Source organism: Andrena cerasifolii, chromosome 10, assembly GCF_050908995.1.
Source record: "Andrena cerasifolii isolate SP2316 chromosome 10, iyAndCera1_principal, whole genome shotgun sequence".
Taxonomy (NCBI): Eukaryota; Metazoa; Arthropoda; class Insecta; order Hymenoptera; family Andrenidae; genus Andrena; species Andrena cerasifolii.
The window spans coordinates 8,947,919-8,959,946 of record NC_135127.1 but is presented as its reverse complement, the minus strand read 5'-3'; the positions used below and the strand labels follow the sequence as shown (position 1 = coordinate 8,959,946).

General features: G+C 42.5%; 4 protein-coding genes across 4 annotated transcripts; 2 read left to right on the top strand and 2 right to left on the bottom strand.

The window, feature by feature from the left end:
- The first annotated feature begins 876 nt into the window (after positions 1 to 876).
- On the top strand, positions 877 to 4,173 carry Dok (docking protein homolog). The gene is made up of 3 exons (XM_076822111.1): positions 877 to 1,447; positions 1,924 to 2,097; positions 2,167 to 4,173. Exons 1-3 carry the CDS (start codon positions 1,376 to 1,378, stop codon positions 3,604 to 3,606), a joined length of 1,686 nt encoding a protein of 561 aa, XP_076678226.1. The 5' UTR covers positions 877 to 1,375; the 3' UTR covers positions 3,607 to 4,173.
- A 335-nt stretch (positions 4,174 to 4,508) lies between these two features.
- On the bottom strand, positions 4,509 to 6,131 carry LOC143374181 (uncharacterized). Its single transcript, XM_076822116.1, has 2 exons — positions 6,024 to 6,131; positions 4,509 to 5,775 (listed from the first exon to the last, which is right to left on the bottom strand). The coding sequence occupies exon 2, from the start codon at positions 5,713 to 5,715 to the stop codon at positions 5,137 to 5,139; it is 579 nt and encodes a 192-aa protein (XP_076678231.1). The 5' UTR covers positions 5,716 to 5,775; positions 6,024 to 6,131; the 3' UTR covers positions 4,509 to 5,136.
- A 113-nt stretch (positions 6,132 to 6,244) lies between these two features.
- Positions 6,245 to 7,539, bottom strand: Eca (transmembrane p24 trafficking protein eclair). Its single transcript, XM_076822115.1, has 4 exons — positions 7,293 to 7,539; positions 6,972 to 7,192; positions 6,736 to 6,882; positions 6,245 to 6,664 (listed from the first exon to the last, which is right to left on the bottom strand). Exons 1-4 carry the CDS (start codon positions 7,423 to 7,425, stop codon positions 6,515 to 6,517), a joined length of 651 nt encoding a protein of 216 aa, XP_076678230.1. The 5' UTR covers positions 7,426 to 7,539; the 3' UTR covers positions 6,245 to 6,514.
- A 7-nt stretch (positions 7,540 to 7,546) lies between these two features.
- On the top strand, positions 7,547 to 11,759 carry Ddrgk1 (DDRGK domain containing 1). Its single transcript, XM_076822112.1, has 5 exons — positions 7,547 to 7,714; positions 7,946 to 8,819; positions 8,905 to 10,348; positions 11,049 to 11,357; positions 11,481 to 11,759. The coding sequence occupies exons 1-2, from the start codon at positions 7,630 to 7,632 to the stop codon at positions 8,740 to 8,742; spliced, it is 882 nt and encodes a 293-aa protein (XP_076678227.1). The 5' UTR covers positions 7,547 to 7,629; the 3' UTR covers positions 8,743 to 8,819; positions 8,905 to 10,348; positions 11,049 to 11,357; positions 11,481 to 11,759.
- Positions 11,760 to 12,028: the final 269 nt, after the last annotated feature.

The following is a 12,028-nucleotide window of genomic DNA, read 5'->3' as shown; positions in this document are numbered from 1 at the left end:
AGCAGAAAGTTTATTTAAAAATTCGAACGCAATTGAAATTGTAGGCTTGATTTAGGATTCGATAGGAGATATATTTCGCAACGAGTACTCTCGATTGTTGCACGCATGAGACATCGACGGTTTACGTTATTACCTTGTCCTCGCGTATCTGTCATTTCGCGACACAATTGTATTGTTTCATATCGGCCGGTGGAACGCGATGGCATACCACTTCCACGTATCGAAATCAGAGATAAAACCGGTGGCGTCGCTTGCATTATTGCAGCCTACGCGTCCCCGTCGCCAAACCGAAAAATCACACATCGCTGTGCGATTTTACAATGCACCGCAGTGGCATTTCTTTCTCCTCTATTGTTGCTCGAAACCGTTGCGTGTCACGCGGATAAGTCATACACTAATATTCGAGGGATCAGTCATACACTAATATTCAATATTATTAAGCTAGCATCTAACATTATTAAATAACACGTAACTAGAAAATCAGAGATCAACTTCAATTTTTCAAAACAGTCATTTTATTCGCCGTCACATTATCTCTGTTATACAAATCCTCTGCTCGAGCTACTCCCGCATACGGAGTCCTTATTGCTATACAAAGAAAACTTACATAATACAGAATATATTTGCGCAATGGGAATTCTAGTGATTTCAGAGAACTCCAACAAGTAGAATTCGAATCAGCTTTGCCGCCCTTCGATCCTATCGATCCCTATCTCGTTGATTGAATCGATAACGCTCGAAGTACCAAGCACGCAATACGAAAGGAAGCAAGCTCGGCGCGGCCATGCAGCTCCGATGATAAATTCAACGGCAAACGAAGTTGGAAGCTGACGCGAGTTGAAATAACAAGGAGACGAGGGCGAGTTTATCTCACGGAATAGTCGCGCCGCTACGTCCGTTCGTGACGATTCGCTCGGGACAGCGCGGACGGATGACGCGCATGCCTCTCTATTGCTTTCATACCGCGACCAGTTGGCTCCGAATGTGCCCAGGGAGCCACGCGCCGGCTGTACGCCCTGCGCACGTATAAATCGCGCGCGGACACGTACGTGCATGCACACAGGGGCGGGCGACTCTTCTCCCGGATATCTGCTCGGCGTTAACACGTCGGGCGGCAAACCTCCCGTGCAATGTCAAGCACCGTGCGCTACGACGATGGGCTGAGCGTACACTACTCCTCGGGAACGCTATCGACGTAACAGCGAACGATCGCGCGGAACGCACCAGCAGAGGCGAACCAGTGAGAGGAATCGGACGGGCGGAAAAAGTGGGAGTGAAAGTGGAAAAATTCCGTTTTTCCAAATTACACGAGCTAACAAAGGCGCGCGCCTAGTCGAAACGCGAAGGAGGCTGCTGATGTTTCCACGGAGAAACCATGGAGCCCGAGGAGCCTCTGTTACAAGGGATTCTGCTGCTACCACCGCAGGGAATGCTAGGCCAACTCAAGGTTGGTTAACGTCGGAACAGTTTCACGTGTTTCGCGAGCTCTCGCGGTCCATCCGCGAGCGCATTCCTTCCACCTTTCCTTGTCTTTCTATTCTCCCACTGGACGGGCTCGTTTGACAATTCTACTCGTTATCACTCGTCCCTGCCGATTTATAACCTACAAAGATGCAGGATCTACGAACAGACATTCCACAGGTGTATACGTAAATGTTAGAGTTCGACGTGCAATTCCTTATCCACGCAAAGACTTCGAAATTTATTGAGCGCTCCTAATATATTCAGTGAAAGTTAGCGCAGCTTACTGATCGCACTGATGGAAAGGCGTAGGAGAAACGTAGGCTTGCGTGTGCATTCTTTTCAAGATATATGAAAGTCGATTGTTACGCGTCGATAGAAAGATTTCAAACTTCGGGTGGATCGTCCAGTTCGTGGCGCTTGGATATAACAGCAGATCGTTGTATTGTTCCTGTTTTGCAGAAATCATGGCATAAAAGGTTCTGTCAGCTGTTCAGGACTAGCAACTATGGGATCAAGCGAGTGGAAATATACGATAACCAGGAGGAAGCTGTGTTGCAGCTGCACAGCCCGCGCATCATTACGTTAGATACGTGTATCAAAATTGCGCCTAGCAATCAAACCCATGTGTTTATCGTAAGTAATGTTTTGGTACTCGAAGGGTAGGACCCGCGCGCTCTTTTACGGCTTTATTTCTCTATGTAGGTAGTGACCAAATCAGCGATTCACTATTTCGGATGTTACTCTGAATCAGATATGAGTCATTGGATTACTGCGTTTCAGTTGGTAGCATTTAAAGACAGTGTGACTAACCAGACACTAGAGGAAAACAATGATCTGTACTGTACCAGTGGAGAAGGAGTATTCTCCGTCAAAGTTGTGGAGACAGATGCGTCTAAACGATGCGGATTAGAATGTAGGAACTATACGCTGGTAGTAGCTACTGCTGATATTAAATTGATGGACGGGGATACGGTCTTGTTCACTTGGCCGTATCGGTACATCAGAAGATACGGCTACAAGGATGGGAAGTTCATCTTCGAAGCGGGGAGAAAATGCGAGTCCGGGGAAGGATCTTTTCGCTTGGAACATAGCAGCCAGCAAGAGATTTTTCTGTGCATGTATTCGAAAATGAGGTCCATGAAGAAATTAATGAACGAAGAGAATAGTCCGAGCATAGACTGCAACGACGTTCAATATCACGCAGCGCTGTCCATGGAGGCTGGTTCTAGGGCTGCGTTGCCTCCTTCCCCGAACAGTTCCGCGAATTTGATCGACATTGAGCTCTCGTCTTCGCAGAATTCTCAGAAACAGTCGAACTCTTCGTCCAATCCAGATACCAGCGTGTCCAGCAAAACTTCTCTGTCTCTCATTAAATGTAAACCCGCGAAGCCGCCACGGAAAAATGCTTTCGCGGGCTTGCTAGATAAGAAAGGCGTAGATTCGGATTCGTCAGATTTGCCGGCGTGCGTAGAGTATAAACCATTGAATCGCGACAATTCCCCGGAACTATCGCAGAAGACTATAAGTAGCTCCATTCTTGACGACGAGGAAAGACATTCTTATGATCTGGTAGAAGTAAGAAGCAATGCTTGGAAAACGCACGGCATTGATGAGATACATCACACAGAGAGATCGAACTCGTTGCTACAGAACGATAAGGATACAGAGAACGAGGATGATTTCCAGTACGAAACTATGATGATCGCTTTGCCGGCTCAGAATTTGTCAAAGAGTAAGTCTAGTATTACGGATAGTCCGATACCTACGCCTAGGATTAATCATATAACTTGCAAATCCGGCGAAGAATCTGATTACGATAAGTTAGAGCATTTCGGTTCGGCGAGTAAAATTAGTCAAAAGAGCGCGTACAAGTTCGGGAACTTTGGCGCGTCTCAAAATTCACATTCCAATATTTCGTTGAATAACTCGGTAGCGGATAGCAATACCGCGTGGTCCAATTACGATATAGTCGAAGACATGTCTGCTGTTAGATTAGCGGACGACAGTCATCTTGGATACGGTGTTATCAGAAAGAAAACGAATCACTCTGAGTCTGTTTCTGCGAGCAGCACGATCGGTCCACAGCATAACGTCTTTAATAATAGCGATTACGCAATTGTATCAAAGCCAAAAAGGGTATAAAATATCCAATAACTTCGATCCCATACATATATTAAAGATTCTTAATCCAGAGATTTCTAATTTTCCAAAATAATAAGGATATTGCTAGTCTGTGTTACGACTAGAATTAGCTCATTCCTACTTCTGAATAACGAAAGAGTCGAGTGCTGATATTATATAAATTTATCAGAAAAATACAGGAATGAAATATTCGATTTCTGCAAAGATTAGTTTAAGGAACACTAGTCTTCTTAACCATCGTCAATTATATAGGAATAATTACTTTAGAAACAAAATGATATTACCTTCTCAAGTAATTTTGAATGTCATCCGGTAAATATTACGAGTAACTTCATTAAGTAAGCTCTGAGAAAATTCGGCATTGATTTTTCGAAAATATAGAAACGACTGATTGCAACGAAGAAGATATAGTGCCTTATATCGTGAAATAAAGTTTAATAATGAAGTCAAACGAAGTTTGATGAAATCTTTGCAAAGTTTAAAAATCAAATTTGCATGTTATTCCAATATCAGGTGTACTTAGAGATTTTTAATATTATTATCGTAATAAATATCGATAGACCCTTATTATAATGTTATTACAGTTTTAATTAAAGTTGTGCCTTCTTATCCCCGGTGCGCACCAGCGGCATGCGTCATTTTACAGCCGCGTCAATGTAACGTTGTGTGCCAGCAGTGCATATATGTATATAGAGAGATATATAAAATATATGTATATTTTGCGGCAGTATTGTCGTATTGATGCGACTGCAAAATAACGCATGCCGCTCCTGTGCAACGGGCCTTAAAGATATTTAAAATCTATGGCAATACGAATCTTCCAAAATGCAGATTTTATATATACACACACACACACAAACATATATATATATATGCAATAAGGGAAAATAATAAGTCATTCCTTTTGTTTCTACCATCATATATTTTATATACATATATTATGTATTATATACACACATTCTGTTGTTAACGAAACATGTTTTTATAAAAATGTGTTACACATATATATATACCTTTAAAGATATTTACACGAGTACTCAACACATTTTCTTAATTAAAACTTGCCATATAACAACTTTTGCATCATGTGCCAAGGTCTGCCATTTCTGAGAGTAAGATTAAACCTAATCATTAGACTCAACGGTAGCGCGAGGATTTTTGCACAGAAAGTTATATGAAATCTTGTTACATCGCACCAAGAGGCAAGTCTCGTAGTATTTTTCTAAGATCTGAGAAGTCTCATTCGAGAATATGTATTTTCTACCAAATTGTACATATTAGAAGTATTATTTACATTTTATACAATTAAAGAAGTATGCAACGATTTGTGTAATTCAAAAGACCAAGACAAATATTCTTTAAGTCTTTCCATATCAACCAAACTTTCCGATATTATTTTTTATGCGTATACCAGTAAATTTGACGTAGTATAGAGAGTATAAGCAGTATACAATAAATTTAGAAATATTTACATTCGCCTATATACTTCTTTGCCTTCTCTCTGCTAGGCTAAAAAATCTTTCCCTTCAACTATGTTTTCTCAGAAGTCCCAACCTTCTTTTCTTCGATACAGCTCTCGTTTTCTTCTCCCTCGATTGAATGTCCCATATCCTTGTTATGTTGTATCAAGTCCAGCTCTGCTTGAGTGACAACCTCGATATATCCGTCGTCATAGTTATGTACCTTACGAACAGTCTCCCCCTTTGATGCTAAAAACCTCTCAATATTCTTCGTATTTTTCATCTCAGAGAACCATCCGAGGTTGTCGGCGATTAAATGATTATTTTTACAACCCTCGCATCGCACTATAACTAATCCCTTCTCGTATGCCACCTTCGATATGATTTTGCTATTTCTGTAATTGCATTTCTTGCACGTAAACATCAACTTGAGCTTTCCCTGGAGCTTCCCAAGTGGTTTTCTGTTATTAGCTTCCTCGTTCTCCTTAATTGCCTCACGGAGATTCGCCTTCGTGTGGACGAAAGTTCCTCCGTAGAAATTGGCATCGAGCTTTTCTTTGAAAATTAATGGGATTTGACGCAAGTCGACAGATTCTCTCGTAAGAACCAGTCGCGTCCCAAGTCGAAATGCTTGCCGGCAGGCAAACATAATAGAAATACCTCTCTTTGCCTATTAAATCTTCAGTTATGTATTCTTATTTGCCGATACCTAAAAGTGTTTTTTTTAAACACTTTTACGGCCCAATGTCAACTAAATTTCTCACGTGGATGGCTGCACGATTCAGATACAAACGAATGTACAGACAAGTTCTCATGTATCTTACCGCCATTTTGTCTAACCCTAACGTCGCTTATTGTAAGCGTCATTCAAATTTGAGGGAACGGTAATCAGGAATTCTTTGAAAATTACATCTCTGCCTATTAAATCTTCAGTTATATATTCTTATTTGCCGATACTTAAAAGTGTTTTTTTTTTTAAACACACTTATACGGTCCAATGTCAAATAAAATTTCGTGGTAAAATGTTACTTCTCGCATCTCACGTGGTTGGCTGCACGATTCAGATACAAACGAACGTAAAGGCAAGTTCTCGTGTATCTTACCGCCATTTTGTCTAACCCTAACGTCGCTTATTGTAAGCGTCATTCAAATTCGAGGGAACAGTAATCAGGAATTCATTGAAAATTACAGTAGCTTTATTTCAATGAAAATTCACCCCATGCATTGCTCTGAATGTGCCAAAGGACTGATCGTTTTACATGAATACATTATTCAATGAAACTCTATGAATATCCTCTAGTGATTGCATATGGAAAGTATAAACTTTTTTTGAAGACCATTCAGCGCATACTTATTTTTAAATAAATTACAACGAAAGTTTCACACGATGGCAATGGAAACTAATCTCTTTAAAATGACTAATATCTTAGGATTAATGGCTTCTGATCTTAAACTAGTTTCTTCGCTTCGAAGAAGCTCTTCAAATGTCTCATTTGCCATGCACCCATGATCAGCAGAACCACAGACTGTGTGAACGACCACCAAAACACACGACGATGCGTGCTTTCGGACGTCTGCCTAAAACGCTCCTCACGATACTAGAAAGCAAAAGCATACAATTATAGCCGAAACTGATATGGGAATAATCAGGCATTAGAATATTAGTTACCCTCTGATAATTCTGTTCCTTGGTTATCTGTTCGACTTGATCGAGGAGTTGACGCAATCTCAACTGCAACTCGGACAGTTTCTCCTTCTGAGCTATATTGGCGTAGTCAATGGCGTGTTCGCCTACTTGAATGTCCAAATGCACTCGCTGGAGGGAAAGTAATTCTTAGTTACACTTAGCTACGTTACGGTAGAAACAGAAATCCTTTGAGTTCATAGGAGCTAATATTCTCGTACCAATTGAGTACCACTGAACCAAGAGCTGCTGTTAGAATACAAGCAGATAATGTGTTCACCGGGCGTGTGAGAGGTGAAAGAAATTCGCCCCTCGGAACTGTACACCCTCGAAAGGATCATTTTATCATCTGGATCGCGGACTTCCACGTGCATCCCCATCCCAAGGCTGCTCGGCATGAACCCGCCGGTTCTCGGGTCGTACAACTCGACCTTATACTTTACTGCAAGTGGAAGAAAGTGAATCAAAAAGTGCGGTGGAAAGTCCAACCGGGCCAAAATCATTGGCGTTGACTTCGTTGACGTATATATTTTAATATGCACCTAATACTGCCGTTTCATCTGGAATCTCTTCGATGAAACACTTTCTCTCGGTCTCGGCGATGTGGAAATAAAGTCCCGTGCCATATTCGAGGATGCATAGAAGAACGAGGAATACACTTCCGAATTTTAACATGATTATCTACTTCTGATCGCTGTTAATACCGCGGTGAAACGAATTACGAGTAACTCCAATTGCGGAACCATACACACAGCACACGTCACCTTCGAAAAACAATCGGCGAAATTCACGTATGCGGCGCCACTGGGCATCGTTGATTATCGAGGCAGGCGATAATCCGCTGGCAACTTGCAGCAACTTGGAAAAATAAAAAAAAAAATGGACGTCACTTTGTTAGCAGTTTTTGCTGTTTTCATTGTTCTGTTGATTATTATCTGTACGGTGTTCTTAAGTCGAAGATCGAGTACGTTCACCTGCTTATCGTAATTCACTTCATTATTAATAAAGAATGTTCAGCGTAGCTTTCTAACCCCTAAATTTGTTATGAAACAGATGTTTCCATAGCTCCTCCTGTAATTCCGTTGAAATTCTTGTGTCTCTGACAGATCGATGTATTTAAGCTAGATTCTTAAGTTCTACGAGTGTTTGTCACCAAAGGGGCTTCCGTTCGTTCATTCTTTTCAATCCATTGTAGCTGCGTCGAAGGAAGAAGCTCACGCGCCAGAAAGGGCTACAGAAGGCAGACCGGTGAGGCGGGCAGCTGGTCAGAGAAATGTTAGACGTCGCATGCAAGCCACTGCGAGCCAGCCAGTCGAGAAAGATGAGAATGGCTCGGGAAACGAAGGCAACGACGAGATGGATGTCAAGTCAGACGCGTCCGATCAAAAGATAGGTACTAAGAAGCGGGCGAAATTGGCAGCCAAAGCGGAGAAGAAGGTGCAAAGAGAAGCAGCTGAACAGGAGCGGGAGACACGCAAGAAGATAGAGCAACTGGAGCAAGAGGAAAGGGACAAACAGCACGAGAAGGAACGAGAGGAGGAGTTGCGAAAGGAGGAGGCGGAGAAAGCAGCCAGAGAGGAGAAAGAAAGGAAGGAGCACGAGGAGTACTTGCAAATGAAAGAAGCGTTTAGCGTAGAGGAAGAAGGGTACGACGAGGATGATGCGAAAGAAGATGAGGAGAATTTACTAATAGAATTTCTTCAACATATTAAACAACACAAAGTTGTGGTCCTCGAAGATCTGGCAGCAAGGTTTAGCTTAAAAACAGCGAGCGTGGTAGATAGAATTCAAGAGCTGCAAGCAAACGGGAATTTAACTGGCGTCATTGACGATCGCGGGAAATTCATATATATCTCTCAGGACGAGCTCGAGGCTGTCGCGAAGTTCGTGAAACAGCGCGGGAGAGTCAGTATAACTGATCTGGCGGAGAATTCTAATCGGTTGATCAGTCTGAGTCCGGGAAATCAAACTAGCGTAGCAGAAGCGAGATAAAAACGGTCCCTGTTGCGATTGTAAAATAAGTGTAATATAATAAATTTATACATCGTTTTCCTTAATGCGATACGTATGTCCATCCAATATGAAATACACTACACATCCCGCGAAAGGGAATTGTTATACATCTCATTTAATTGTACATAATTTTTTTTACAGTATAAACTTTATTCGCATCGAACTTCCCTCGTTAAATCCATTCACCGATGGTTGCGGATTACTAAACAAATACGAAATCCCCCGCAAGTAGAGTAATACACGATATTCGCGCCGGCGATCTGTTTCGCAAGACTCAAGTATTAGAAAGTACTCCAGTGATTCTAATTCAGGACCGGTAATGTAAAACAGACATTCTTATGCTTTTGAGAATCGTTATAATGCTGCGTGTTGTTGAGGCTGTTCAGCAGAATATTTCGGTTGTTGCAGATTAACAACCTGATGACATCGGGGATACCTGTTGCGTCAGATTCTCGTTTGCCTTTGCTTGCAAGTTGCACGACGTATTTTTTATTTTCCCCTTGAATGTATAATTTATATCGGACGAGGCAGCGATGGCGACCGCATCGGGAACTTGCGCGGTGGTTGTCGATCCCCGGCGAAGACAGAGTGTAATTGACTTAACAATCGCGGTTCTAGAACGATCCAACGACGGAGGCTGGAAAGATTGATGCGCCGTTGATTTACGCGAAGGCGAGACCGCGGCCCTTTACGACCATTAGGTGTCCCATCTCTCACACTAAAGTTAGTTCAGGAGCCCGCGAGGGATCCGGAATCTTCCTACGCCCGAAAACAACGCGCAGTTTGTTTTTAGACGAATGATAATAGTTCCGGTCTGGGTGGAGTTCGATCTCCACCGACGGCATGAATTTACAGGCTTGACTTCGCGCTCGACGACTGTTTCTAATGTCTAATCGGGCTCATTAATATTTCCAGGCGAAGAAGGTGGATGCTGCTACTTGCTTCCTCCTTGGAAAAGTTTAATGAATGTTACAACGCGGAGGTACATAGTAGCTTAAGTCACGTTTCCGACTGCTTCGAGGAATACGTAAATAAAGTCACCTTCGTTAATTAATGTACATTATTAATGAATCTATCGGGCAGACCGTTCCAGTAAACAAGTTACGGTAAAGGACCATTTCCCCAGCGAATTCCATTTCTTCGCTTTTAATTCCCTGCGACCACTGCCCCTCACTGTCCGGGATATGAAAAACCTCATCGAGGATGGACAAAATCGTCTGGCATTTTACAATCGTCTATAAAGTATTTCGCCGGTGGTAGATCGAAGGATTCGAGATCGACCCCCACCTGATATCGGTGGTCAAAGCGCGAAGAAGGGGACACGCGGAGACTATGTAAGAGCGACGGAATCGCTGGAGAACCTGCAGTCTTGCTGAAGATCTTCGCGTGGACGTCCGTCATTTAATTCGCTCTTGGACCTGACATCCTTTGATTGGAGTCATCGAGTCGATCGTAGAGTCAGGATTAGCTTGCCACTAACGGGAACCCAGTAGTGTTGCGTGGCCATCTAGGAGACGTATGTGTCGATGCGGTGCAAAGTTTTAGACTGCCAAGGCAACTCCCCGACATTCTTACCCAGTGTCAGGTAAGTGCGGACACGTAGAAACTGGTTCCTACTTATGCGCTGCACCTTGATTGTCCCTCTGCGACATCGATCATGCTCGATCTAACTTCAGAAATCGGGTGGAAAGATCTTGCTTCAATATTCGCTGCATCAGCTTGCGGTGACGAATATCAGGTTGCAGAAACCTCGAAACCTGTTCTCCCTTTCTTTATGCAATTGCAGAGGACTCCTCTGCACCTTAGATCCCCGAGTTTAAATAATAAACGGGTTACGGCTTCAAGATGAAGTTGCAATAGTTTTGCAAGACCTTTCGAGGACTTAAGGGGGATTCTCGTCTAACAGCCCCAAAAGTAACTGATATTTAAGAATTTTTTTTAATAATACTGTTGGTCATATAGGACTAAACTCTTTTGGGATATAAGGAGGCATCTTCACACTTGCAGAAAATATTTTTTTTATGTCGATCCTTCTTGTTATTTATTAATCGAAGAGATTCCACAATAATTAATAAATAATAAGAAGGTTCGACATAAATAAAATATTTTCTGCAAGTTTAAAGATGCCTCCTTATATCCCAAAAGAGTTTAATGCAATATTAACAATAGCTTTTTCAACAAAAAATCATAAATTTCGGGGGTTGTTACTCGAGAATCCCCCCCTTAAGCCTGTAGGAGATTTCGAAACTACGTGTTACTGACTTTTGCTACTCATTTCTGAACAGACTTGCTAAAAACCTCCGGACTCGCAAGGGGAGTCGTCGTGGTAACGTTGCAAATCGGTTAGAACTACTGGTTCTGGTTCACCTGCATCACGTACCATAGAGTGACGTCATCTGGCATAAAAGTTATTCCCGAAAGATTGTTCGTCAGTAGCGAAAATCGATTGCAATTGGCTGAAACCTGTGATTGAAAGACGGAAAGAGAGAATAGAGCAAGTCTAATTATAAAATCCAAGGAGAAAGGAAGGGAATCAAAATGGTGCACACTAGAATCAACGTCCACGCAATCAAGGGTCCCCTCCAGGACTTTAGGTGCGTAATAAATTAAGTAATCTATTTCCGTGCATCTTTGAAGCCTCTTCGATTCCTTTTTGCTGAAGGGGCTAGAATGACAACGTTTTGTCCTCATCCTGTTCTTTATTGTCTTCCCTGCAGCAAGAACAAAGGTGGGCGTGCGTCGTCCGAAAGTTATCTGCCATCCCAGCAGCAGGCATCGAGCAAGAACAAGTACGGTGCTTGGGGCCCAGTCTACAAAAGCAAGCAGAACTTCGTCGACATGCATATTTGCTGACGCATCTTCGAAGGGAATACATCACCAGCAGTATCACGTTTATAATCTCACAATCGTGACGTTGCCTCGCAATCAGTAGTTCCTTTAACACGTCGATCATGGGTTCATTCACACTTGTAAAATAAAAATGCATTGAAGGAAGATACGATGGTTTATCAGGACTAACGAATAATTCAATCGCGACAGATTCGCCGCAGTATAATCCAGAGAGTCCTCCTTTTAGTAATGCCTTTTAATACGATTTAGAGGGGGAAGAATGCGAGGCTGAGCATCGACGGGAGACGAAAGTGAAAAAAGTATTCGTGGGCTAGTTCCGGCGGATATGCTACCCGCGAAGGGACAAAGAAGAACTCGGAAAAAATAGCGGATGGCATCTTGGCCAGACTGGCACGTCTAAGCTTGCACGTCACGT